Here is a 25,989-nt window from a genome sequence, read left to right as displayed (position 1 = left end):
AAACTCATATGACCTATCATTTTGAAAATTACGTGTTGCGTCTACTCAGAAAGTTAGACATTTACACTACTCATGTGCACAATACAGTGAAAACCTGCTTGCAGGGAGGGCTTTTTCTCAGTCCTATTGCAAATGCAACTGTTACCAGTTCACCATTTGGAATTTACAAGCTAGAATCTTTCCAGTAGCTATCAAAAGACAGCCACATGGCCATTAACTTTATGAAATTTGATCAAGAAGAAAAATCAAATCATTTACTTGAGAAAAAAATGTAAGCCAAACAAAACAGCCAGTTGCAGGTATAACAAACCTATTTATTAATCTACTAATGTCTCAATTCATTTAAAAAATGGACAGGAATAATAAACATTCAGTATGGTTCATCCACATGGTATCATGATTATTTACTTTTGAGGATTAAAATTTTCTAGGCTAGGTTAATAAATAAAACTGTTTTAAGTTTATAAATAATCCCTTCAGGAATGTCAGAACTGAGGTCAAATTTTTCTCTTCTGTTATTATTTGTCACAGAATACAAACTATCCTGGAGTTTTTCTTTCTACAAAAAGCATTTCTTGCATGATGACAACTGTACAAATACATACTCTTCTCTTCAAAGGTTTGAAAAGGATCCTAGACATGATTCAAGTTAGGTCTCTCAAACCTTAAACTTACACTAACCTGTTTAGCACTGTGTGCCAAGCCAAGGATTTTAAGGTAACCCCACATGGACCAATGTCATCCTTCAAAGACAGTTTGTCGTTCAAAAGATAAAAACTCATCCTGGTGATAGCAGCCCTCACGTCCCTGTGGCCTCCAGCATGAACAATGGAGTAAAGGCAGTCTTGAAGCCCACTAGCTGTGTATGTGATCTTCAGTGTAAGGATATCTTCGGTGGACAGCTGCAGTGTACCTGAAAATCTAAGCATAAAAGAAAGACATTAAAAAAGGAACAATGTAAGCCAGGCTTATTTCTACCATGAGCCTCTCTCAAAAATTCTTTTTGTCTACATTTGCTTTCCCTTAAAGGTCACCTTATAATTAAAAGAAAACTAACATATAATTCCAACAGCAACATAGTTTTACAAAACATTCTAACTATGGATAAGGACATTTTCCTCCTTATGAATGACACTCTAATATAGGACATCTAGAAGCAGGAACAGTCTCAGGTACACTTATTGAGATTTACTCTAATGTCACAGCATCTTTAACTACAACTATTAACTGAATAAACACTACATAGTTTCTAAGACAGGATAGAATACAATCCTTTCTAGCTTTACCCAATTTCTAATAAGTATAGATCTAATACAAAGTGAAAACAATCTTAAGTTAGAATCAGTTGATAATATCAAGTAAAAAAAAAAGCTTTTAATCTGCAGAAAAATTGAAGCCTAAATAATCCCATGTAATTATCTTAATGTAACTACTTACTCTTGAATTTTGGCTGCAGAGGTCATTTGTTTCAATAGATTATCACTTCCATGATACCACGCCAGGTTCCAAGCTATTCTCAGCATATCTGACACAGGCTTCAAGGCCAAACACTCAGCAGATAATGGCAAAACTATTGAGTAAGGACTCACAGCATGGTGGCCAATCACATAAACTGGTAGATGATACCTAAAGAAAAAGAATTTAAATAATTACAAACTTTAATTTCATAAATAGGACTCAAATAATGAACCAGAAGTGAGAGCTAATTTTGTGACTCCCATCCTTCCTAACCATGTTAAATTTATCACATTTTACATAGTATTTTAATTATTCTTTCACTCTCCTTCATATTCAAAAATTCTTCATTACTCTTTCTTGATGAATGGCATATCAGGATTGTTGCAGAAATAGCCAGTGCTCCTTGAAGTAAGGAACAATGACTATAGCAAATTAAGCTTTAAAGGTGACTTTGTGACAAACACTATTTGAAACCACCATTTCTGCATTTACGTGGGTGTTGCTATGACACCCACTATACACACAGACAAATCACGCTCTCTGGGGAGCTACAGAATTGTCTCCAAACTTATCTTACATTAATTAAAGTTTTAAATAAGCACTAGCAAAAGCTTTCAAACCCATGCAAAACATACAAGTGAATTCAAGTATCAAGAAGAAATATGAAAAATATTAAACTTAGACTTAATATGGTTAAATGAAGAAAACCATAAAATATTACTTTATGAAATAACATATACAAGTCCCTCCAAGTTGAATAACAAAAGCCAAATGTGAGGATGTACTACATTGATAATCTTTAAAAGCCAGCAAAAACAGGCTATGGTTATAGAAATTAGCACGGCATTACATTTTGGAGTAGTAACACATAACAAAGAAGAATGGAAGGGGCTTCTGGACTACAAGCAACAACTACATCCTTCATAGTATTTGCACGGGTATGTTTATTGAGGAAAAAATACAAGGGTTATACATAAATTTCATATGTATCATACAAAAAGAAGAATGAATTGCATGTTTTCAAGTTCTAAATATACACAAATTCACAGGCAAATGGATGGCACTAGAAGAAACCATCCTGAGTGTGGTAACCCAGTCACAAAAAGACAAAGAGGGTATGTACTCTCTCATATATGGATTTTAGACATGGAGCAGGGGAGCCTACAATCCCACCACCAGAGTCTGGGAAACAGGGAGGACCCTAAGAGAGATAGCCATGGTACCTGGAGAAGGGGAATGGGATGGGATCTCCTGAGGGGATTGGGAACATAGGGGGAGGGGAGGGGAGAGGAAGCTGGGAGAAAGAGAAGGGGAGAAGAGGGAAGAGGAGGACATAGGTAAGCAGGAAGGTTGAGTCAGGGGAAGAATAGAGGAGAGCAGGATGAGAGATACCATAATAGAGGGAGCCACTATAGGCTTGAGGAGAGATCTAGCACTAGGGAGATTTTCAGAGATCTACAAGGATGACACCAACTGGCAATCTAAGCAATAGTGGAGAGGCTACATTAAATGCCTTTCCCCAGTAATGAGATTGATGACTATCTTATATGCCATCCTAGAGCCTTCATCCAGTAGCTGATGCAAGCAGAGGCAGATACCCACAGCTAAACACTGTCCTGAACTCCTGGAACTCAGGTGCAGAGAGGGAGGAGTGATGAGCAAAGGAGTCAAGAACTGGCTGGTGAAACGGACAGAGGCAGCTGACCTGAACAAGAGGGAGCTCATGGGCCCCAGACTGGTGACTAAGAGGCCAGTAAGGAACTGATCCAGAACCCCTGAGCTGATTGTCAGTGAGGAGGCCTTGGCAATCAATCTATGGGGCCTTGGATAATAGACCAGTATTTAGCCCTGGCATGCAAATGGACTTTGGGAACCCATTCCACATGGAGGGATGCTCTCTCAGCCTGGACACATGGGGGAGGCCCTAGGCCCTGGCCTGGATGATATGACTTTGAAGATTCGCCACGGAGGGCCTCACCATCCCTGGGGAGTGGAGGGGGCATGGGGTGGGAGGTTGGGGAAATTGGGGGAGGACAGGGGAGGAGGGGAGGGTGAGGAAGCTGGGATTGACATGTCAAGCAAGCTTGTTTCTAATTTAAATTTAAAAAAACACAAATCAAATTCAGCACATGATCATGATTGTACCCTGCATTTTTAAAAAGTGAAAAATTATTTGTAAGGCTTATTTTCAAATGGTTGAAAACAGATTATATGTGCGAGCAATTGCTAACAACGCTAGCAATAATGACTCAGAGCTGAAGGGAACACAGACATGAACTGTACTACTTTCAGCTTTCCTGTAAGTTTGCAGGAGACTGAAATAAAAGGCATCATGATGACAGCGACCTGTACTTAGTGACCCTCCAAAGAACCACACTGGAGACAATATGAAAGTACTACAAATCAAGTGACTGAAAAACTAAATGAAAATCAGAAGAAAAATTACAGACAGCAGCTTCGCCTTTGTGTAACAACAGTTTATCATTCATGAACGTAAGACAAATCCCTTACCTTCTAAAGACTGAAACTGGCAAACTGAAGACTGATGGCAAAGAGGGTTTATTAGAAGGATCAACAGACCTATGGGGGAAGCGGGGTCAAAAAGAAAACTGAGTAGGCCAAAGTTCTGTTCAGTACAAGCCATCCATCTTGCACACTGCATTTGAAAGAATAATGAGTCTAACTAACATTCAGTATAGGTAAGAGTTTGCCACCACCTGAGTTGACAGTAAATTAAATTTTGGCTTTGTAATTTCATATAATAAGGACTCATATAACAGAATGGATATGCTACCAAGTAAACTCTGTGGTCCCTCCCACTGATGCTTTTTTTGAAGGTGAGGGTGGGAATTTTGGGTTTTTGAGACAGCTTTTCTCTGTGTAACAGCCCTAGCTGTCCTGGAATTTGCTTTGTAGATCAGGCTGGACTTGGACTCACAGAGATTTGTCTGCCTTTGCTTCCCATGTTGGGATTAAAGGCATGCACCACCACACCCAGACCACTAACGTTTCTTAAGGTCATGTTATTCTACTTCTTTTCTATTTTTTAAATAATATTTTTAAAGTTTACAAAGCTGGAAACGTACTAAAAACACATCCAAGACAGAAATCATTATAATTTTTTAATTTTATACTTAGTTATGCTCAGAAATATAATTCAGGGTGATTTTTTGAACCCATGGGGTTTTAAATACCAATTATTCAAACCAAAAAGCATAGCATATGTGTACAGCATGGAAAGCCTTTAAGTCAAAAGGATGCAATGCACTGTAGTGGGAGTGCATCAGACCTTAGACAGCTAAGGGTAAAATCAAACAAATAAAAGTCCTTGTATCTCACCACATATCCATTCTTGACACCTCATCAAACAATAGAAGACAAAACAATGCCCCAACTTCAGTCACCACAGAACAGTCTTCATGAAATATCAAGGAAACTGAGGAGTAAAAAGCAATGCAACTAAATAAATAATTTTTACTTCTAGAAAGAATGAACTTCAGCTTTAAAAATGTCTTAACTTGGAACAAAGAGAAATACATCACTAACCCAGAAAAACTGACATCACTAAAAGGTGCTTTAGTGTTGCTCAAGCTAACAATGTATGAGAATTACCAGGGGACATGTAAAACAGTTTCTCAGTCTGTATATGGAATGTTTATCTCTAACAAGTTCCCAGAAAATGCAGACACTACTGGTCCGAGAGCCACATGTGCAGACTAGCTCCACCACTAACACTAGTTCCATCACATAGTAATGCAGAGGCCTAGTCAAGTCCTTTAACATAAAAAAGCTTCATCTACTTCTGTAACATTTCCAATGGCACAGTTTTCACTGTTTAAAAACTGGAATAGTAGTTGTACAATCACACAGGAATAATAACAATACAGAATCTTCAAATTTATAGAAGCACAAACAAGAAATCTGTATTTTAAAAATAGTGTTCCTAATTGTAAGAAAACATAAGCTGGGTGGTACTGTCACAGACCTTTGATCTCAGCACTCAGGAGGCAGAGGCAGGCAGATGTCTATGAGTTTGAGGCCAGCCTGGTCTACAGAGTTCCAGGACAGACAGCTTTCATAAAGAGAAATTCTGTCTCTAAAAAAAGAAAGAAAAGAATGAAAGAAGGAAAGAAAAGATAAATATATAATTAGTATGACTATAACTACAATCTAAAAAGAAATATGAGTCATATAAAAATGAACAAATGTTGCCGGGCAGTGGTGGTGCACGCCTTTAATCTGGGAGGCAGAGGCAGGCGGATCTCTGTGAGTTCAAGGCCAGGCTGGACCGACAGCCTCCAAAACAATACAGAGAAACCCTGTCTCGTAAAAACCAAAAAAAGAAAAAAATGAACAAATGTTAAACAGACATCCACTCAGCAGAAACAGAATGATTCAGAATGGTTTGGAGTATTTAAATACATAAGGAATTTCTAGAGCACAGCTGGCTATGGTATGGGGTTAAGACAGATTAAGATCCTTACCTTAAGTTTTATTCCCATAAAATGTTAAGCTTATTCCAGTTTTCAAATATAATAGAATCTACCTTCGTGTTATTTTTTAAATAGCTTACAAAGTAGAGAGGTTTCAAAAGGATTTTCATACTTCCTTAGTTTTCATTCCTCTAACCCCATCCCTTCTTCCTCCCTCTCAGGGTTCCTGACTAAGGGCAATGAATGGGTGGATAGACTGGCAACAGTCCCAGAGTCACTAACCCTACAGGAAGCCACCCAATTGCTTGATAAAATCCATGTCAGTTGGAGGGGATTATATAATAGATTCCCAATGATTCCTATAAAAGAACTAAAATCATGCAAATCATGTCAACCATATCTAAGAGAACCCCCTCTACAGGCACCAGGAGTTAACCCTAGAGACCTATGGCACAATACCCTCTGGCAAACCAATGTCACTCATTTTCCAGCTTTTGGCAAACAGAAGTATGTGTTTGTCTCAATAGACACTTATTCCGGGGCCTGTTGGGCCACAGCACACACAGGGGAAAAGACCAAACATGCTCAAGCCCACTTCCTCCAATGTTTCACAATCCTAGGATTACCCACACAGGCTAAGACTGATAATGGCTCTTGCTTTGCCAGTAATTACAGGAATCCCTTACAACCCTCAGGGATAAGCAATTGCAGAAACAATCAATGTATTAAAGAACAACTTTTAAAACAAGAAGGGGGAATCAGTCCCCATCTACAACTAGGAATGGCATCATTTACTATTAGTATTTTAAATTGTTCTAAGGGAACAACCAAATCTAAGTTCCAAAACATTGGGGCCACCTAAACCCCAAACCCCAAGTTAAGGTCAAATGGGAAGACCCTTTAGCATCCCAATGGAGGGGCCCAGATCTGTTAATTACAACTGGAAGAGGATTTGGATGTGTCTTCCCCATAAGGGAGGAAGCGCCCATCTGGCCTCTAGTCAGAAACCTAAAATTCCTGTCTGTTCCTACAATGCAGGAGGATGATCAAGAACAGGTTGACCAACAAGGACAGGAAGCAACAATGGTGGCCAAGGCTCATCTCCTGAAATAAGAGGGCCAATACAATGATACCTAACCATGTCCAAGGGCACCAGACCCTTGAGAAGTTCTTATGTTCTTTAAAAATTACAGATGTCGTCCACTTCCTGACTGCTGTAACGCTCCCACTGCTGATGCTGACTGCTCCAGTGAGGACCCAGAACCCTCTTCATCCCCAAAAGGTGACATGGATGGTGATCAATGCCGCCAATGGAGATGTCCTCAACAGCAACAGCACAACAAATGAAGAAGTCCCCCAGACCTGCTGGGCCATGCTCTTCTTTGACCGCTGTGACCTGGCCCGAGAATCTTAGGAAGTGGGAGACTGGGCTCCTCTTCATCAAGGACAGTGAATGTGGAGGGTTGCAGAAGTGCCACCTGCCCCACATATTGGAAACTCAATCCCCGGGCTGCTCACATGTTCCCAATAGGGCAGCCTTATGGGACACTGACAGCAGCGGACATATTCAAATGTGGTGGGGCATACACCTTCTACTGTGCACAATAGGGGTGTGAGAAAACGGGTACGGGCTCCTGGATAAGGCAGGGTGGGCCCATTAAGCTTGCCCAGAATCCTCTATATGGGAAATGTACAATATTATCAGTGTAACCCCTTTAAGATTACCCTTACTGAAGAGGGAAAGAGGATTCCCCATTGGGAGATTGGGATGATGTGCGGTCTCCAACTATATAAAAGGGACAAGACCAAGGGTTACTTTTTATCATCAGAAGAACAGTCCAGCCAACAGAAGGCCCCTAGCTCACTGACATTGACAACCCTGATCTCCACCCTGTTGGGCCCTTTTATAACAATAACATTAATTTGTGTCTTTGAACCTTGCCTTTTCAATAGGCTGGCAGACTAATCAGAACAAAGACTCAAGAGATCCAACTGATGACCCCTCACGTACATGGCTGGCTGTTTTCCCACCCTGCTGGTTTTTGCTTTAAAAGATGCTTGCTGTGGAGTTCCTGCTTGATTAGACTCCTGCATCTGATTGTCTCCAGGATCCTGGGAAGCTGGGGAACAGGTGAATGCACTTACCCTTCCAAGGACCTAGCTCGGTCCTCCATGGTTGGCTAAGACCCTGCATCATTTATAATTATTTGCCAAAGTCTCTGACTCCCTGACAGTCCATTTGCTATGCTCATAACTCTAACAAAAGGGCCTACCACTGCACCCAGAACACAGTATGTGCTCCTTAGGTGTTCAAGAGCAATGAATTCCAGTGGCAGAGGAGCTGACTAAAAACCGACTTTCCTTGCCTTTAATCCCAGCACTCGGGAGGCAGTAGCAGGTGGATCTCTGTGAGTTCGCGGCCAGTCTGGTTACAGAGCGAGTTCCAGGACAGCCTCCAAAACAATACAGAGAAACCCTGTCTCAAAAAACAAAACTGACATTTTCCCTGTATATGTATGAAAGAAGAAAACAATTGCCAAAACTACCAATAGGAAACAGCTTATGTTGCCATGGAAAGCACTGTTGCAAGCTGGGAGTGTGGCTCAGTGGTACAGCACCTGTCTAGCACACACATGACCTGAGCTTGATTCCAAACATCATCCCACTCATGTAAAGTGTTTTACTATCTGCGGGGTACTCATAAACGTGACATTTGAGTAATTTAAATGAATATGGGCAAATGGGAGATTAAATGAAATTAATAACATAATTATCACCATGAATAGAGAAAACTGGCAGCTAGACACAGTGAACACATCTGTAATGCCACACTCAGAAGGCAGAGACTAAGCTGATCACTCTAAGTTCAAGACCAACTTGGTCCACACATCAAGTTCTAGCCAGAAAGGGCTACACAGCAATACCCTATCTCAAAAAATTAATTTAAAAAGAAAGAACAAATGAGAGAAAGAATAAATGTTTTAAAAGGAAAGAAACAAAATCAGAAATGTATACTTGCAATTCTTTTAGGTGATAATTACATAGATATCTGCAAAAAATTTCACACTCCACTTAAAATTTTTTGACCTTAAAAATGAGTCTTTTTACATGGTTTGAGCTTTAACAAATGTTTTTTTAAATAAACTGTGCCCTTCCCACTTTGTAAGCAGATTATTATCAAGTCGAAATGCCAAAATAAAATTATTTTATAATACTATGTATTTTAATATAAATCATCTATCTTACCAGTGTCTAACAGGTCACAAAACATGGAGATGTTTGATCAAAACGCCTCTTTGGAATAGTTAAAAGCAGTGAGGCAAAGTTGTAGGAAACCAAGTGCTGTGGAACACTATGATGGTTAGCTGTGACTGAGAAACTGACTGGAACTGGACAAGGGACAACCTCTTGACTGAAACAGGAGGCAACCCAAACAGGATCTAAGGGGACAAGTGTTCTATTTGCCTGCCTTCAGTTTTTGCCCAGACTAGGTCCATCCTGCTGCTGCTGCCATACCCCATGATACCAGGACCACATTTCTTCTACCTTCCAACAGGGACTAAAGACCTGTGACTCTCCAGGAACCTCCCAGGCCTTCTCAGCAGAGCAGGACTGAGCAGCTCCCAGGTTCTTAGCCTCTCTGGTGTGCACATGGCCACCATGTAAGGCAACGTAATAAATCCCTTTTCATAATACACACTCATTCTATGTAATGTTCCTCTAGAGAACCCTGCCAAATAAGAAAATTCCCAGGTCTACATTAAAAGCAAATGATTAGAAGAAAAAAGACAAAACCCATGATATTTTTCTTTCCAGGTATAGTTAAAACAAAATCAAAATAACCTGGATTTCTTTTTTAAGTGCACATTTTTAAACGTTTCTAAAACTTCCATGCATACACATATGCTCAGAGTAAGTCACTCAGTTGATTTATCTGTGTCTACACTCTCTTCCCCAGTCTAATCTCATAAGCAAATGCCAAGCAAAGGTACAAGTGACGCCAGAAGTAGGGCACAGATACTGAAGAAAAGGAAGAGAAAGCAGCTAGCCTTAACCCTCAAAGACAACTATTACCACAGAAGCACTGCATTAACCAGCAGGGGCAGAGAGCTGCTGCCTACACAGGCAGCAACAGCGTAAGAGACACTTCCACAAAGCACTGAGTGCTTTTCACGATGACTTTTTCAGTAGACAGTCAGTAAAGAACTTCACTCTCTTACTACAATAGACAGCAAATGTTACTACAGTCAAAGGATGAGCACTTAAATCTTGAGCTGGTGTCCTTTGGGAACTTATTTCCTCACCTCTGAATAGCAGGGTCAAGAGAGAAGACTGCTGTGACAAGGAAACGCGGATAACTGGGTCAGCATATAAAACCTTCCTCAGGAGCGTGAGGCACGGCTGAACCAAGCATTCTACAACCTGCCAACAGGAAATGAGATGAGACATACCACACATCTTATTCCAAGTTTTAGGGCTTTGTCGTTAAATTACATGAAACTAAAATGAAAAGATGCCAGTTATTGTGCTTTTAAAATTACATTAAGAATTACTTTAAGTACTGGGCTGGAGAGATGGCTTAGCAGTTAAGGAGCACTGGTTGCTCTTCCAAAGGACCCAAGTTCAATTCCCTGTGACCACATGGTGGCTCACAATGGTCTGTAACTCCACTTCTAAGGAATCCAATACCCTCTTCTGGCCTCTACATGTAGGCATTGGGCATACACATGATGCACAGACATATACAATATAATAATATTAATAATAATAATTCTTTAATTAAAAAGTATTTAAAAATAAAAGCAGCATTGAACACACTTCTCTTTAGAAAGCTCACAAAATTTTTAAGCTTAGTTTTCCTTTAGGGACCCCTTTTAGAAATAAAAAAAATAAAAGATGGGTGCATCACCCTTCTGAGACTTAAAATCCAAGTACTCATCCAAATTCAGCTAACTTCAGTTCAAACTAATAAATCAAACTATCAGGATGGAAACATGGTACAGTGGGAAAGGTACTTGCTTTACAAGCAGGAGGACCTGGGTTTGATCCTTAGCACCCAGGTAGAACCTGGGTGTGGTGACCCAGACCTTGGGGGGGAGGAGACACAAGGGTCCTAGGAACTCACTGGCCAGCCTGCCTAGCCAAAACAGTGACTTAGCTACACTACCTTCACGATAATACACAAGGTGCTAGGGTAAAGGTAGCCCATACATTGTGGAAATAGCGAACCCATGACTTGTTCAGCTTGAGACCCATGCCTAGAAAGGGAACCCAGCCTTCACCCTGCCTGAAGAACCAGGGACTAGATGATCCAAAGATACAGGATAGCACAAAATACCACTGGCAAAAAAAAAAAAAAAAAGACAATGAAATGATTCCTAATGATAGTCTGCATATATGTCATTGGATAGGCTTCATTCAGCAACTGATAGAAACAGATGCAGAGACCCACAGTCAAACTTTAGGCAGATCTTAGGAATCCTATGGAAGAGGGGAAGGATTGTAGGAAACAGAGGGGTCAGGGACACCACAAGAAAACCCACACAATCAACTACCCTGGGGGCTCAAAGGGGCTTACAGAGACTGACAATCTCCTAACCAACAATCAGGGAGCCTGCATGGGTGTGACCTAGACCCTCTGTTTCTATGTTACGGTTTTGTAGCTTCTTGTAAGACAGTGGGAAGGGGGGGGGGACTGGCTGTCTTTGACTCGTTTGCCTGCTTTAGGGACCCTTTTCCTCCTACGGGGTTGCCCTGCCCAGCCTAAATATGAAGGGAGGTGCCTAGTCTTATTGGACCTTGACATGCCATGTTTGTTGGTATCCCCAGGAGGCCTGCATTTTCTAAAAGGAAATGGAGGAGGAGTGAATGCGGTGGGGGACTGGGAGGAGAGGACACTGAGGATGTAATATTTTTTAATAAAGAAATCAAAATTAACAAATAATGATATGGAGACTTGTCGGACGGTGGTGGCACACGCCTTTAATCCCAGCACTCAGGAGGCAGCGAATCTCTGTGAGGTCAAAGCCAGCCTGGTCTACAGAGTGCCAGGATAGGCTCCAAAGCTACACAGAGAAACCCTGTCTCGAAAAACACAAGTAACAACAACAACAACAACAATAATAATAATAATAATAATACAGAGAGTTATACAGGAAGGTACCCAACTTCAACTTCTAGCTTCCAACCACCCATGCACAGGCAAGTGAACTTCCATGCACATAAGCATACACCATACACACACACACACACACACACACAAAAAAAAGACATGCAAATATACCATTTCTTTAAAAATAGCCAACCTATAAAAAGAAGTGTAAACTTTATAGTCTTACCTTGCCATCTTGACCCACACATTCGTTTAAGTACCAGATTATCTTCTCAATTAAGCATAACTTTTTCACCACTGCATGCATTTTAATATCTACAGATAAAACAATATTAAAGTTAAACAAGTGTTCTGTGGCTTTAAAAACATTTTGAAATATATGGAACAGTTATGCACTCAACTTTCAAACTAATAAAAATATGGTATACTTAGGACTGAAATTAGTATCTAAAATAGTTTGCATGTTTGTTAGTTTCTAAAGGTTATTTTATATTTCATATTCCATCATGGGACTAGATGTAAGAACTGTTTGTAACTTAAATGTTTCACAGTGTACAGATTCATAAAAATATTTTGTCTTCTAAGTAGAACTAGAATTTTGAGAACACAAATGAATTATTTTAATTCTACATGGCAAATTTTTCTCCATATTGTTTCATTTCTTCTCTTTCCCAAATAGATAACTTCAAAATATTTAGAATTCTCCATAAACTAATAAGTAGATATGGGCTGAACATGAACATCATTTATTAATGAATTATTTTCATCCTCAAGTTATTACTAGGAAATATAAAAGGAAAAAATTTAATGTTCTATATATTTCTGAAAAAACATTTAATAAGCATAATTTAAATATTACAATTTTAAGAAGACTTAAGGATTTTATACAGAGAAGCACACATACAAATACAGATGCATACAGATGTTTATTACCAGAGTCAGAAATGCTAGTTTATAAATTAGTTACAAGTACTGGCAAATATCTTACAAATTTTCTCCTCTATTCTCATTAATAAACACACAAGTATCTTTTTTTTTTTTATAAAAAGTGGATTTCCAGCATAACACCAGTATATGGTATTTTCAAACTCTACTTTTGAAATGTTAGTAATATTGAAGTAATACTTAAAAAGTTGTTCAATTTTTTAACCAAATTTCTCCATTCATTCATTCATTCTTCCTTTCATTCATTCATCTAGAGGCAGGGCTCCAGGCAGGAAAGGCTGGCCTCAACCCATCCTACAGCCAAGGACGACCTTGACCTCTTGATCCTCCTGCCTCTACCTCCCAAGACTTGGGACGACAAGTATGTACCACCACACCTAGGTCCCCTTTTGCATTTTTTGAGGCAGGGTCTCACTATAAATTCCAGGATGACCACAGACTTCAAATCATTCTGCCTCTGCCTTTTGAGACTTATGACTACAGGTATCATGCCCAACATCCACATTTTTAGAGCCCATCTTCTGCAGTTTGTTTTACTGCTATTAAAACCAGGAAAGGCACTGTAAACTGGGATACATAAAACATAGTGCAGTGTCCCAGTTCAGGTTACTATTGCTGTGATAAAACAAAAACAAGTTGGGGAAGGAAAAGGTTTATTTGGCTTACACTTCCCCAGCATTTTTGATCAATGAAGTCAGGACAGGAACCGCAGGACCTGGGAAGCAGAAGCTGATGCAGAAGCTATGGAGGGGGACTGCTTTCTTATAGAACCCAGGACCTCCAGCCCAGAGGTGGCACCATCCACAGCGGGCTGGGCCCTCACATATCAGTCACTAATTGTGAAAATGCCCTACAGTCGTGCGGAATGGAGGCATTTTCTCAATTGAGGTTCCCTCCTCTTGGATGACTTTAGCTTGTGTCAAGCTGACATAAAACCAACCGGCACATGCAGTATATGTCCAGCATAGTGATTTCTTTTCCTTTGGTTATACACCCAATGATGAGCTTTCTAGGTCTTATGGCAGTCCAGATTTTAAGTCTTTGAGCAGCTTGCATACCGTTTTTCATAATGGCTATACTACCCTCACTCAAGCTGCCCTTTTGCTCATCCTTACAAACAGGTGGTTTTTGTTTTCTGTTTGCCTGCTTTGTTTTTTTCTTTTTAATTGCAGACATTCTAACTAGAATGTGGTTTTGGTTTATATTCCCATGATGATCAGTAATGGGAGGCATGTCTTCATATACCTGTGGTCAACGATATGCCTTTATTTGTAAAGTGCCTGCTGGGGTCTTTAAGATGGTATTTTAGCTGAATTATGTCTCAATCAAGATTTAAAAAAACATAAATATGCTGATTATGCATTTTCAAACTATCCTCTCATCCCAGGGTCCAATAACGTCAGGACAACCATCAAACACTAGCCATATATCTTTTGAGTCTATAAGTGAAAACTGTAAGTGTTCATTGCCATGAGTCATTGGTCTGGCTTGAGGCCTCTGGTTTCTGCTATACCACCTATAATGGGCTCTCACTGGGACTCTTCTTGGGTATACTCACGGGGGATGTCCTTCAGTATAAATGTTTCTCTTATTGGTTGATGAATAAAATACTAACTGGCCAGTAGCCAGGCAGGAAGTATAGACGGGCTACCAGATGCATGCTAGGGAGAGGTTGCAGAGAGGAGTCACCAAGGGACACCATATAACCAAACATGCTAAAGCATTCTCTGGTAAGCCAAAATCACATGGAGATACACAGTTTAATAGAAATGGGTTAAGAGTTAAGAGAGAGCTAGCCAGTAAAGAAGCCTAAGCCATAGGGCAAACAGTTTATAATTATTTAAGTGTCTGTGTGTTTATTTATCATCCCTCTCTCTCCTGCTGCAGGTAGCAAGGGGGAGGGCATCCTTTTCTCACCACTGTCACTGCATGGCAGATGGGAGCTGGCCAGGTCAGTGCTCATGCTCTCATACCCTCAGGGCTGGCTCATCTGTATGGCCCCTCCCCCACAACAGGGTTAGCTCTAGAATGCTGCCCAGACCAGAAACTCTAGTGTGATGCAGCTGGTGAGGATCAGGGCTAGCTCGTGAATACTTGCAGTAAACATGGACTAAAGGGAAAACTGTGACTCAATGGGCCACACTACAGCTTCCACAAAGAGGTGATTCTCTCTTCTTTTTCCTTCTTCCTTTTTCTTCTTCTTGCTTTGCTTCTTTGTTTTATTTGGTTTGGGGATTTTCTTTTAAATTTGGTTTTGATGGGGGGGGAGGTTGCAAGGGCAGAGGGCAAATATGAAAAGAGGGAGATAAGTGGGATCAAAACACATGATGTGAAATCCACAAAGAATCAACAAAACTTTTTTTAAAAACTGAAAATTAGCTTTTTCCAAAAACATTACAGTGCATCGATCACAGATGAGGAAAAATTAAAACTAACAAGGACTTTATTATTATGTAATAAAGTCTATGTAATGGTAATACTACAAACAAAGCAAGCTATTTTTTCTAGTTTATTTTCTTTTTAAACAATAAGCCACACACACACACACACACACACACACACGTGCACACAATTACAATGCTTTTTTTTCATTTATTTGATATGTACGATTGTTTTGTCCACATGTATATTTTATACCAATAGCATGCTCTGAGAACCCTGAAGGAGGTATTAGATCCCCCCGGGACTGGAGTTATGGATGGTGTGAGCCTCCATGAGGGTGCTGAGAATCAAACCCAGGTGCTCCTTAAACCCCTAAGCCATCTCTCCAGCCCACAATGTATTATTGCTTTGTCTTACCAAAAAGTACTGTTTGGCTCAGGTTTACTTCTCTGCGCAACATGTACAAATCAAAATTACTACATATCAATAAATTTTAAAAGGAATACAAAACCTTATATTCATGATTATATTAATATTTTAGAATATATTTTATAGTATATTCTAACATCATTTTATAGATGAAATATTGACAATGTACTCGACAAGCAAACTTTTTGGAAAGAACCCTGTAATAAACACTATATGTAAGGTCTATCACACATTCTTAGATCTTGGTTTTGTTCAACAATTCTAAACATGTAAAAAGACATTCTTATCTTGAAGGTTAAAATAGGTCAGAGGCCTATCTTACAAACTAACACTAACACAGCAACCTCAAATCCTAGATCAGCAACAAGGTCACTGTCAAAAAATCATTACCTTGCATGATCACAGCTAGTTGCTCCGCAGCTGACTTCCTCAAAACAAGATCAACATCATCTGAGGTGAAGATTTCATATACCTTTTCAACAGTCTCCATCTAAAAATCAAAAATATCTATTTTCTTCTGCTTCCAGTTCCCTACTAATATTTTATAGTTCATGCCATACAAACAAAAGCTTACTGACAGCTTGCTAAAATAAACATGTCATATAAATTAGCAACAATGGTGTATTAGGTAATATGGAAACAGGATCAGAAACAAACAGCCATGATGTTCAAAACAGCTTTCCTTTGTAATGAGCATTATTGCTAAAGGTCATAAGCAATCCATTAATCCACTAGCATCTTGAGAATATCCTAGAAAGCTTCCGGGTTTCCTAGCATCTCTGTGTTATACCAGAGTAACCTGAGACAAGCAGCTCAGACCTACGACTCAAGATTGTCTCTCAATGCTGTAAACTGCAGCTGCAAAGCCAGCAGCCCTCCCTCTTCTTTATCCATCTCTGCCTCTGGAGACAACTCCAAGTCAGAGATTGGTATCTGCTTACTTCAAAGCAGTCTAAGATAGCAAAAGGAGCAACATAAAAAGAGGACTAAAGCAACATTACCTTTTTCCTCACGCCCTCTGCTAACTTCTACCTAGTGATGGCTAATCTCAGCTGTCAACTTGACACACGAAGGAAGAGTAAAACTTCATTTGAGGAATGGCATCCATCAGATTAGCCCATGGGAAAGCCTATGAAGCGTTTCCTTAATTTCTAATTGATGCTTTGGGGCCCAGACCATTGTGAGCAGTACCATCCCTAGGAATGGGCCTGGGCTGCAAAAGAATGGTAGCTAGCTTGACCCTGGGAGCAAACCAGTAAGCAGTGTTTCTCCATGTTTTCTGCTTTACCTTCCTGACTTGGCCCCTTGATTATGGACTAACCTGTAGGACAAAATAAAAATAAGCACTTTCCTCTCTAAAGTCGCTTTTGTCCATGTTGTCTCAGAGCAACAAAAAGCAAACCAAATCCCTACTGTAGACTCACAAAACAATCCCTGAAGTTCCTCTCCTCCCTTTCTACAAACTCTACAAAAGCCTAACAATGACTAACAGAATTTTGGTACTCACTGATTCCCTAGCTGGCTGGCTCTTTTAAGTATACTATGAAGATCCTCAAATCCTCTGGCCAAGGCCACACCATACAGCACAAAGCATTAAACTCAAAGCATTAAGCTCAGAACAAAATATATTTGCTCACTAAAAACAAAATAAAACAAAACAAAAAATATTGTATCAGAATCTGGGTATGGTAACCTACATCTATAACCCCAGCATTTGGGAAATTGGGCCAATATGATCATAAGACCACCTTGAGCTACACGACAAGATCCTGCAAAAACAAAGAAACAAAAAACTCAACACTGTACTAACTACTCTGTTTGGACGTGTATTGCTAATACCCATGCTGGAGACCTCATCTAAGTGTAAATAAAAACTGAAAAGAAAATGGGAGGCTATAAAGCACAGGAATGAATCAAGGACGAGGGCAGATGGCAGAATTCTCTCAGTTCAGTGATGGAGCTACAGTCCTGGAAAACAGGTGCTGGCTTACTTTGCTTCTCCATCACTGCAATAAAACACGAACCAAAACCAACTTGGAGAGGAAAGGGTTTATTTCATCTTACAAATTCCAGGTCCCAGTCTATCACTGAGGAGAATTCAGGGCAGAGACCACAGAGAAACGCTGCTCATAGCTTACTCTTTGTGGCTTTCTCAGCTTGTATTTTCATAGAACTCAGGACAAGCTACTCAGGGATGGAGCCAAAGGAGCCAACGATTCAGTAAAAAGTTAAAAAGAAATCTTATAATCAGAAATTTTACAGAAATTCTGGAGAAATTGTTTGGTGTATGTGCTGTGTGTGTGTGTATGTGTTTGTGTGTGTGTTTCTCCTAAAATACGAAGGCTGAAATATTTTTTTACAAGAATTTTTCCTAGTTGACAATTCCCAATGTTTTCATGTCAATGGTATTCGTCTGGTCATCATCAGGGCAGGTGAGATAGGTAATGGCACTTGCTGCCAAGCCTGATGACCTATGTTCCATCTCCAGCAACACATATGGTGGAAGGAAAAAATGACTTCTATGACATACCCTTGGGCACATACACACACACATACACACACACACACACACACACACACACACTCAAAAATAAACTAATAAAAATATGTTTTAAGAAATTAACTGTGCCGGGCAGTGGTGGCGCACGCCTTTAATCCCAGCACTCGGGAGACAGAGGCAGGCGGATCTCTGTGAGTTTGAGACCGGGCTGGGCCAACAGCCTCCAAAACAATACAGAGAAACCCTGTCTCGTAAAAACCAAAAAAAAAAAAAAAAAAAAGAAAGAAGGAAATTAACTGAAAAAATAAAAAAACAGAAGCTGGAGAAATAACTCAGAGGTTAAGAGCATATGCTGCTCTTCTAAAGGATCTGAGTTCGATTCCCAGTATCCACATCAAGTGACCACAACCATCTATCTGTACCTCCAGCTCCATGCCCTCTTCTGGCTTCAACTGAGCACTTTATTCATATGCACATAGATTTTTAAAAATTAGAAAAATAGGTAAAAAGTCATCACAAAATTTCTCACTCTATCCAACTGTAGTGCATTCCAGACACTCCACAAATAACTTCCATTTCCACTCAGTTAAAGAGGGTATATAGTCCCTGGAAGACAATAGGCACTTGTGAGAATTAGTTAAAAGCTAGAGGCTATTTATGTTTTCACTCCCCTAAACAAGTTTGTTTGACCCATCTGCACCAGCACCAGACATGCCTGATCATATGTGGGCGAGAGTTACATTGGCAGGAAATATGTAGGATATACACTCACCCCTGATTTGATGTAGGCAGGAGTGCACAGGCAAGAAATGTGTCAGGTTTTAATTTTATATATTTGCCCCTGATTGGATTTGATGGAAAATTGTGTTGATATGTTATTTATGATTTATTGAAGCTTGCCTTGGGATTCAGAAAGCAAAGTCAGAAACAAGCCATAGAAGCCAGGCACACACCTTTAATGCCAGGACTCAGGATTAAGAGGCAGACAGATCTCTCTGTTCATTCCAGATCACACTGAGCTACACGAAACTGATCCAGTCCTAAAGAGAAACAGCTCACACAAAGATGACCACAGCACATGGGATCACACGCCTTTAATCCCAGGACTCGTGAGAGGTATTTAAGACAGGAACAGGGTCTCAGAGCTGGCATTCATCTCCAGCTACACTGAGGCTAGAGCAGCATTCTGAGGTAGTCTCTGGATTCTCTCCAGCCATGCTGAGGAGAGGCAGCAGTCTGAGTCTTGGTGAAGAGCCCGTGGATCAGCCCTTTCAGCCTGAGCTAGAGTAAGAGCTAATGGCCATCTGCTTTGCTTTCTGATCTTCAGCTTGAAGCTTGAATCCCAATATCAGTCTCTGGGTCTGTTATTTTTTGTTTTACAGAAAATATGGTGGCCTTGTAGGGTTATCTTTTAAAGCTTATGCAAGGCATGACTTGTGGCCATTTTCTGGGAACACAGAGATGTACCTAGCCAGAGAGTCCATCAGCCTGGCCAGTATTTAAGTAAGGCTTGCTTCAATTTGGTTTTAAACCATGGTAGTGGTCTTACTCTCAACTGGTGGGATTAACATACTTAAGTAGTATCTGCCCAGTAAACAAATGCACCCAAAAGCCAGATCAATATAGAATACAAGAAATTGGCCCCAAATTACCCATCTCCCTCCCTATGTACACACGGCCTGAAAATGATAACATAAAATACATACTATATAAATGTGTCAAATTACCATACAGTAATAAACTCAAAAGGTATAGTTACCTTAATAACTAGCTCTCTTCTGTCATCCAATTTAAGGTCAATTGGTTTTTTCACAATAAATAGATTAGTAACTCGGGAGAGAACTCTGGCATCTATGAATGGGCGCTTTCTGTCAGCCCCTTCTTCACTGGTAAGATGAAATGCCAAAAGCTTTAATGCTAGTGAACGGACCCTAAAAACACAAGGTATTTAAATTAGTATTTTGTGCTATGTAAATATCTAAAAACAGGCTTATAAATACACAGAATTATCAAAATAAAGAACAATTACCCATATATATACTACCATCCTAATATTGTCCTGTTTCTACAAAAATCTTTCATATAGTTAATTTTGTTATGTAAAATAATATCAAAAACTAAGAATAATTAATAACAACTGAGTAGACTTACAGAGACTAAATAACACAGTCAACCTCAGTTAAAATCCATGTCAGGCCGGGCGGTGGTGGTGCACACCTTTAATCCCAGCACTGGGGAGGCAGAGGCAGGCAGATCTCTGTGAGTTCGAGGCCGGGCTGGACCAACAGCCTCCAAAACAATACAGAGAAACCCTGTCTCGTAAAACCAAAAAAAAAAAAAAAAAAATCCATGTCAGATCTGTAGCCCCAACTGCTCAAGGATGTAACAGAAGGATCATTTAAACACAGGAGGTTGAGACTAGCCTAGATAACATGGTGATGAAGCCCAATCTAAAAACAAAATTGTAAGATGCAGTGGTTTAAAGGAAAATGACTCTCAAAGGCCCATACATTTGAATGCAAGGTCTGCATTTGGTGGAAATGTTTAGGAAGGATTGGGAAGTATGGCCTTGTTGGATATGTGTCACTTTGGGTGGGCTTGGAGGTTTCAAAAGCCAAAAACATTGCCAGTTAGCTTGCGTTCTCGTGCATGTATTCTCTCTCTCTCTCTCTCTCTCTCTCTCTCTCTCTCTCTCTCTCTCTCTCTCTCTCTCTCTCTCTCTCTCTCTCTCTCTCTCTCTCTCTCATAATACGTAAGCTCTCAGCTACTTCTCCATGTCATGCCTACCTGGCACCATTCTCCCTGCTAAAATGGTCCTGAACTCTAACCCTTTGGAACCTTGAAGCCCAAAATAAATGCTTTCTTTTCTAAGTTCCTTTTGTCATGGTGTTTTGTCATGGAGACAGAAAAGTAACAAAGACAAAAGCTGGTACCATGAATAGGTATTGCTGTGACAGGCCTGACAATCTTGTTTTTCTGGGAAAATGTGAAAGACCTTAGGACTTTGGACTAGGAAAGTGGCTGCATGCTGTAGATAGTGCTTAAAGTCTATTCATTCAAGCAGAAGCCTGAAAGACAGTAGTACTGAGAACCATGCAGAACACAGAGGCTCAGTCCTCTACAAACACCTGGCATAAATGTGGTGCACAGAAATATGTGCAGGCAAAACATCCACACATATAAAATAAAAAAGTAATAAATAAAATATCTTAAATAAATAATATTTAAAAAGACTGCTCCTCCCGGGCTTCTGAATACGCTTAATCAATGAGGGCAAATGCCCCCACTGTTAACTACAGAAGGGAACAAACAAGATACATCCCTCCTTCTGTTACCTCAGCTAAGATGATACTCACACCGATGATGGGAAGGAAAGAATTCCTTTTAGCTTCCAAAACAACAGTGCAAACTGAAGATTTGGGGTAACAACAGGGAGCCACCTTCCTTCAGTTCTTTAGTTCTACTGTTTCAGATTCATAAATTACTAAACTTTCCTAGAACACATCCATTAGTAGTTTTTACTCAGAAGGTTACACTGTACTCACGAAGGCTTTTTCACTAGCAAAAGTCGCAGCACAGACTTCAGCCGTGTAGTACCAGGGAGAATGCCTTCTTCCTCCGAGCTCACTTTGCTTAAAAGGAGAATGCAGTTGCCTAAAGGGTCTTCTGGGTCAGCGTAGCCCTAAGGAATGGTTTTAAGAGAAATTACCATTCAGTTTTATACACGCTGTTTTCAACTTGAAAATAACAGTAATTATACAGGCATGTTATGGGGTCCATCAGTTCCCTCAAATCAGTTGGAATAACAGTCTCTCTTCAAAATAATCTATGTGAGATAAGAAGCTGAAATAAAACTAGTTTAAAGGTAAAATAATTTTCAAAGTACACCTTAAGGAAAATATGCTGATATTTCTGTTTTTCTAGATTCCAGCAGTGGTGCCTTCCATACTCAAGACACTTGACATATCTTTAGCCCTCTCCAAACAGGTTGAAGCGGGAGTGCTAGAGGAACTTCATGTGGAAAACTGAACCAGTGAGCTTTGGGAACTAAAACCTGTGTCCACTGTAAACATAACCACTGTCTGCTTTAGTCGGTTCCCAGTGAATTACAGCCATTTCTTCCACATAATTTTACTAACACAGTGCCACACAGGTAATATAAAAGTAGGAAAAGAGCATTTCTGAAGCACATTCTTAAATGTCCTAGAAAGCTTTAACTGTTAATTTGACACAGTCTAGCGTCATCTGAGAGGGAACCTGAATCAAAGAACTGCATAGATGAAACTAGCCTGTGAGCTCAATATTTGACCAAGCTAGCAAAATGATGTGTCAAAGATGTTTTAAAAGTTGGGAAAAAACATATTTGACATTTTTTTTTTGCCTGAGGTTAACGTTGGAGGGTGGGGAAAAAGATGTGTGTTAGTATGGAAAAACATAATTGTTTTGAAGCCATAAAGATGGCTTGAGTTACTGGGCTAACCACTTGTGTGAAACTCATGTGGTGGTCTGATACTACTTCATTTCTTTGTGCTGATACCCCTGCAGGAGGACGACAGCAAAATAAGTTTGTGGGTCCTAGCTCTACCTTTCCACCCAAGGGAGGTAGGAACCTAAATTTTCCTCATTCCTTCAATGCCCAGGAGGACTGCTTAAGAAAGTTTTGCACCTAGGAGCTCATTAATCAAAGTATCACTCTAATTAAACTCAAGCACACATAGAATGCATGAGGCAAGCTAATTATGCAATGTCTGCTTAATAAGGACTGCTGTGCCTCAAAGCCTTTATAAAGGGCTGAGCTCTGTTTTGCACAGACAATACTTTTGACCTCCCACCTAGATATGTAAAGTCTACATGGGCAAATTAGCTACCCTTGCTTAACCTTTTGCCAGAAACAAGACAGCCACCCACTTCCTGCTCATTTCTCTCCAGAACCTTCAAGGCTCCACTTCATTTTTCTCACAATGTGACAGTTGTGCCTTTGCATTCTTTTAAATCACTGACAACCAGCCAAAGACAAATGGTGTCGTAAAAAATGAATTGCACAGAGTACCTGTAGCACTGGAATGACAGGACAGAGCGACTCGATAAACTTGTTCCAGGTCAGTGCTGTCATCATCAATCGTCCCTGAAGCAGATACAACAGAATGGCCTTGGCAGCAGCATTCACCTGCACAACAACACAGCCATGCTATGAGATGTCCCACTGAGTCCTCTCACAGACCTGCAATGTCTCATCAAACCTGAAAAGGTACAAAACTAACTTCTCTGGCTTCAGATGTTCCTCTCTCCATATAGCGTCTATATTCTGGTACTAATGAGGTTTTTTTTTCCCTTAAGTTTCTGCTATTTTACCCTTATCAATAAATCTGAAAATAACACCTATTCTGTAGTTCCTTACATCTAAGAGGAAATCTTAAGTAAAATGTTCATCTGATTCTATAAGATCATGTGTATTCTGTATTATGATTTACCTACTTTCTTTAACATTTCTTTTTATGTAAATAATGTCAGAAGTTAACAAATATATCAAGCACACATTTCCTTGTAGCTTCTCATGAAGCTGTCCAATTTACTGGAGCATTTCTTTGACTTGTTAGGGTAAGCTTTTGCACATAATTTTGACATATCATACCTCACTTCTGGGTTCTTGGATACCAAATGCAGAGATTTCATATAGAACTTTTGGATGAAGCAGAAAATGAATTCCACTATAAAGTGAAGATACAGGTTTAGTGACATTATGGACACCTAAACATTCCTGTAAAATAATACAAAATTTTTTAAGTTAGTGGCAATAATTTTTCTGAAAGAATTCTCTTTCCTTTGTTTATAATTTAGTTCTAATTTTAGTTTTCACATAATTAAAATAATAAGATTTTCTACCTAGCTATACAAGTTTATGTGGGCTATGAAATGTTCTCTATCAATGAGCAAAATCTTCATAAATAACCAAACAACCATAACCCCTAAAAATCAACAGATATAAAAGACATGACAAAACACTAAAACCTTAACCTGAAGTACTAGATTTGTGGCTTGAGAAAGAAAAACAAAATCAAATGGAAAAAAAAAGAAAGTAAAAATATTGGGGAAGAAATATATGAAGCATACAGAAGAAGAAAACATCAATTCTCAATTATAACAGAAAATGTTTTGTTAGGCACTATGTGAGTGAGAACAGGAGTGATTAGAAATATTAATAGAAATTAGTATAAATATAATAGGTGGAAACACATGCAATAATGAGTCATAATCTTAAACTCACTTCCTTTCATACTGGAAATTACTCTGTCCGTATAGCTACTAACAGTTCACAGGTCAAAACATATACATGTGATCTCACATATTTATATGCATATACATTATATCTTCTTTTAACTATTAACTTAAAGCTACAAAAAATACTCTAAACTTTTGGGAGCTAAAGCTTTGGCCTTAATTAATGTTTAAAAATAGCTGTCACTTCCTAGGATACACACAATTCTCTGAGCTTCAGCTTATTCATCCACAAGTATAATAATTCCCTCTACATGCCTCCTGTGCCTGTGTCCTACATGATGCTACAAAGATTATAGCTTTTCAAAATCATCTCAGATGGGTACCGTGCCATTTGAGCACCATGGATTAAATATCCAGCACTCAGGATTAAAAACTTTGGTTCAATAAAAAGGAGAGTCAACTTAAATATTCAGAATTAAGCAAAAGGAAGCAAACCCCAGCCATGAGTTAATTAAGTAGATCTCAAATCCTTCAGATAAACTAAACACCTGGAAAAAACATGTATAGTATGAAACTATACTTTAGGCTTACAAAACAATAATACACTATTTATAAGGACATGCATATACAGTACACATATATTCTAAAAAACATGGATGGAAAGCTACACACCAACACCAAGAGTAGCTGTACCGATGGTGCAGAAGGGCAGAGAAAGATGTCTACGTCACAACAGTATTTTTATTGATGTAAGAACAGAGCAGAAGTTAAATTTAATAAGCTAGCTATTCAGTGAGACTAGGAAGACAAAAGAAATTTAACAGTGCAACCTTCCCAAAGCTGACTAATGACTACCATCTACTTATGGAATACAGTTCTTATGGCTAACACAAGAGCCTAGGAATTCTACAGGCAGAGTATGAGAACCAATCTTACTTCTCATATTAACTAATTAGTTCTAAAAAGAAACAAAAGAAAAGCCCCACCTTCACAATCTCCAGACAGCACTGGTAAGTATCCACCTTCACCTGTGGACATGGGTGTGACAGCATATGAAGAAACACTTTCTGACTTTCCCCCTGCAGTAATGGACTGGCCTGTGCAGATTTCCAACTGGAAAAAAGAAAAACACCCACAATAACTGAGACCAGCAAGTTACTAAGCAAAGGATTACAGAGCATGTCGGAAAAGATCCCCTCCTACTCCAGTTCCTTTGAGTGGGAGTGATCCTTAATTAACTAGATTGGCAAGAACTTACCAGGCAAAAAACACTCTCTCTTAAGGAACAGTGAAAGAAACAAAAAGAAGACATCCTTTAAAAAAAAAAATCACACTTGCAGCCAGGCATAGTGACACAAGCCTTCAAGTTCAGCACTCAGAACAGAGGTAGACAGATCACTAAGTTTCAGGCCATCCTGGTCAGAGCTCAGGCTACCAAGGCTACACAGCCTTCTTATACAAAAAGAATTTGTATTCTTCTTGTACAAAACTAGAAAACAAAACAAACAAAC

At 39.5% G+C, this 25,989-nt stretch overlaps 1 protein-coding gene across 3 annotated transcripts in view; it reads right to left on the bottom strand.

Annotated features, from left to right (window-relative positions):
* The window catches only part of Rttn (rotatin), a 125,987-nt gene that overhangs the window by 71,854 nt on the left and 28,144 nt on the right, over positions 1-25,989 (bottom strand). For all 3 annotated transcript variants that reach the window (XM_005065388.4, XM_040757815.1, XM_040757817.1), the window contains 12 exons: positions 25,465-25,591; positions 23,892-24,017; positions 23,310-23,426; positions 21,805-21,941; positions 20,019-20,190; positions 16,150-16,249; positions 12,230-12,318; positions 10,196-10,313; positions 4,798-4,894; positions 3,970-4,038; positions 1,438-1,626; positions 682-921 (listed from right to left, as the gene is read on the bottom strand). In XM_005065388.4, coding sequence (XP_005065445.2) covers positions 682-921; positions 1,438-1,626; positions 3,970-4,038; positions 4,798-4,894; positions 10,196-10,313; positions 12,230-12,318; positions 16,150-16,249; positions 20,019-20,190; positions 21,805-21,941; positions 23,310-23,426; positions 23,892-24,017; positions 25,465-25,591 — 1,581 coding nt within the window. The remainder of the gene's footprint in view (positions 1-681; positions 922-1,437; positions 1,627-3,969; positions 4,039-4,797; positions 4,895-10,195; positions 10,314-12,229; positions 12,319-16,149; positions 16,250-20,018; positions 20,191-21,804; positions 21,942-23,309; positions 23,427-23,891; positions 24,018-25,464; positions 25,592-25,989) is intronic.

The sequence above is a fragment of the Mesocricetus auratus genome, unplaced genomic scaffold (genome assembly GCF_017639785.1).
Source record: "Mesocricetus auratus isolate SY011 unplaced genomic scaffold, BCM_Maur_2.0 Super-Scaffold_100015, whole genome shotgun sequence".
Taxonomy (NCBI): Eukaryota; Metazoa; Chordata; class Mammalia; order Rodentia; family Cricetidae; genus Mesocricetus; species Mesocricetus auratus.
The sequence above is the reverse complement of the archived record's forward strand: the minus strand, read 5'-3'. Positions and strand labels throughout refer to the sequence as shown.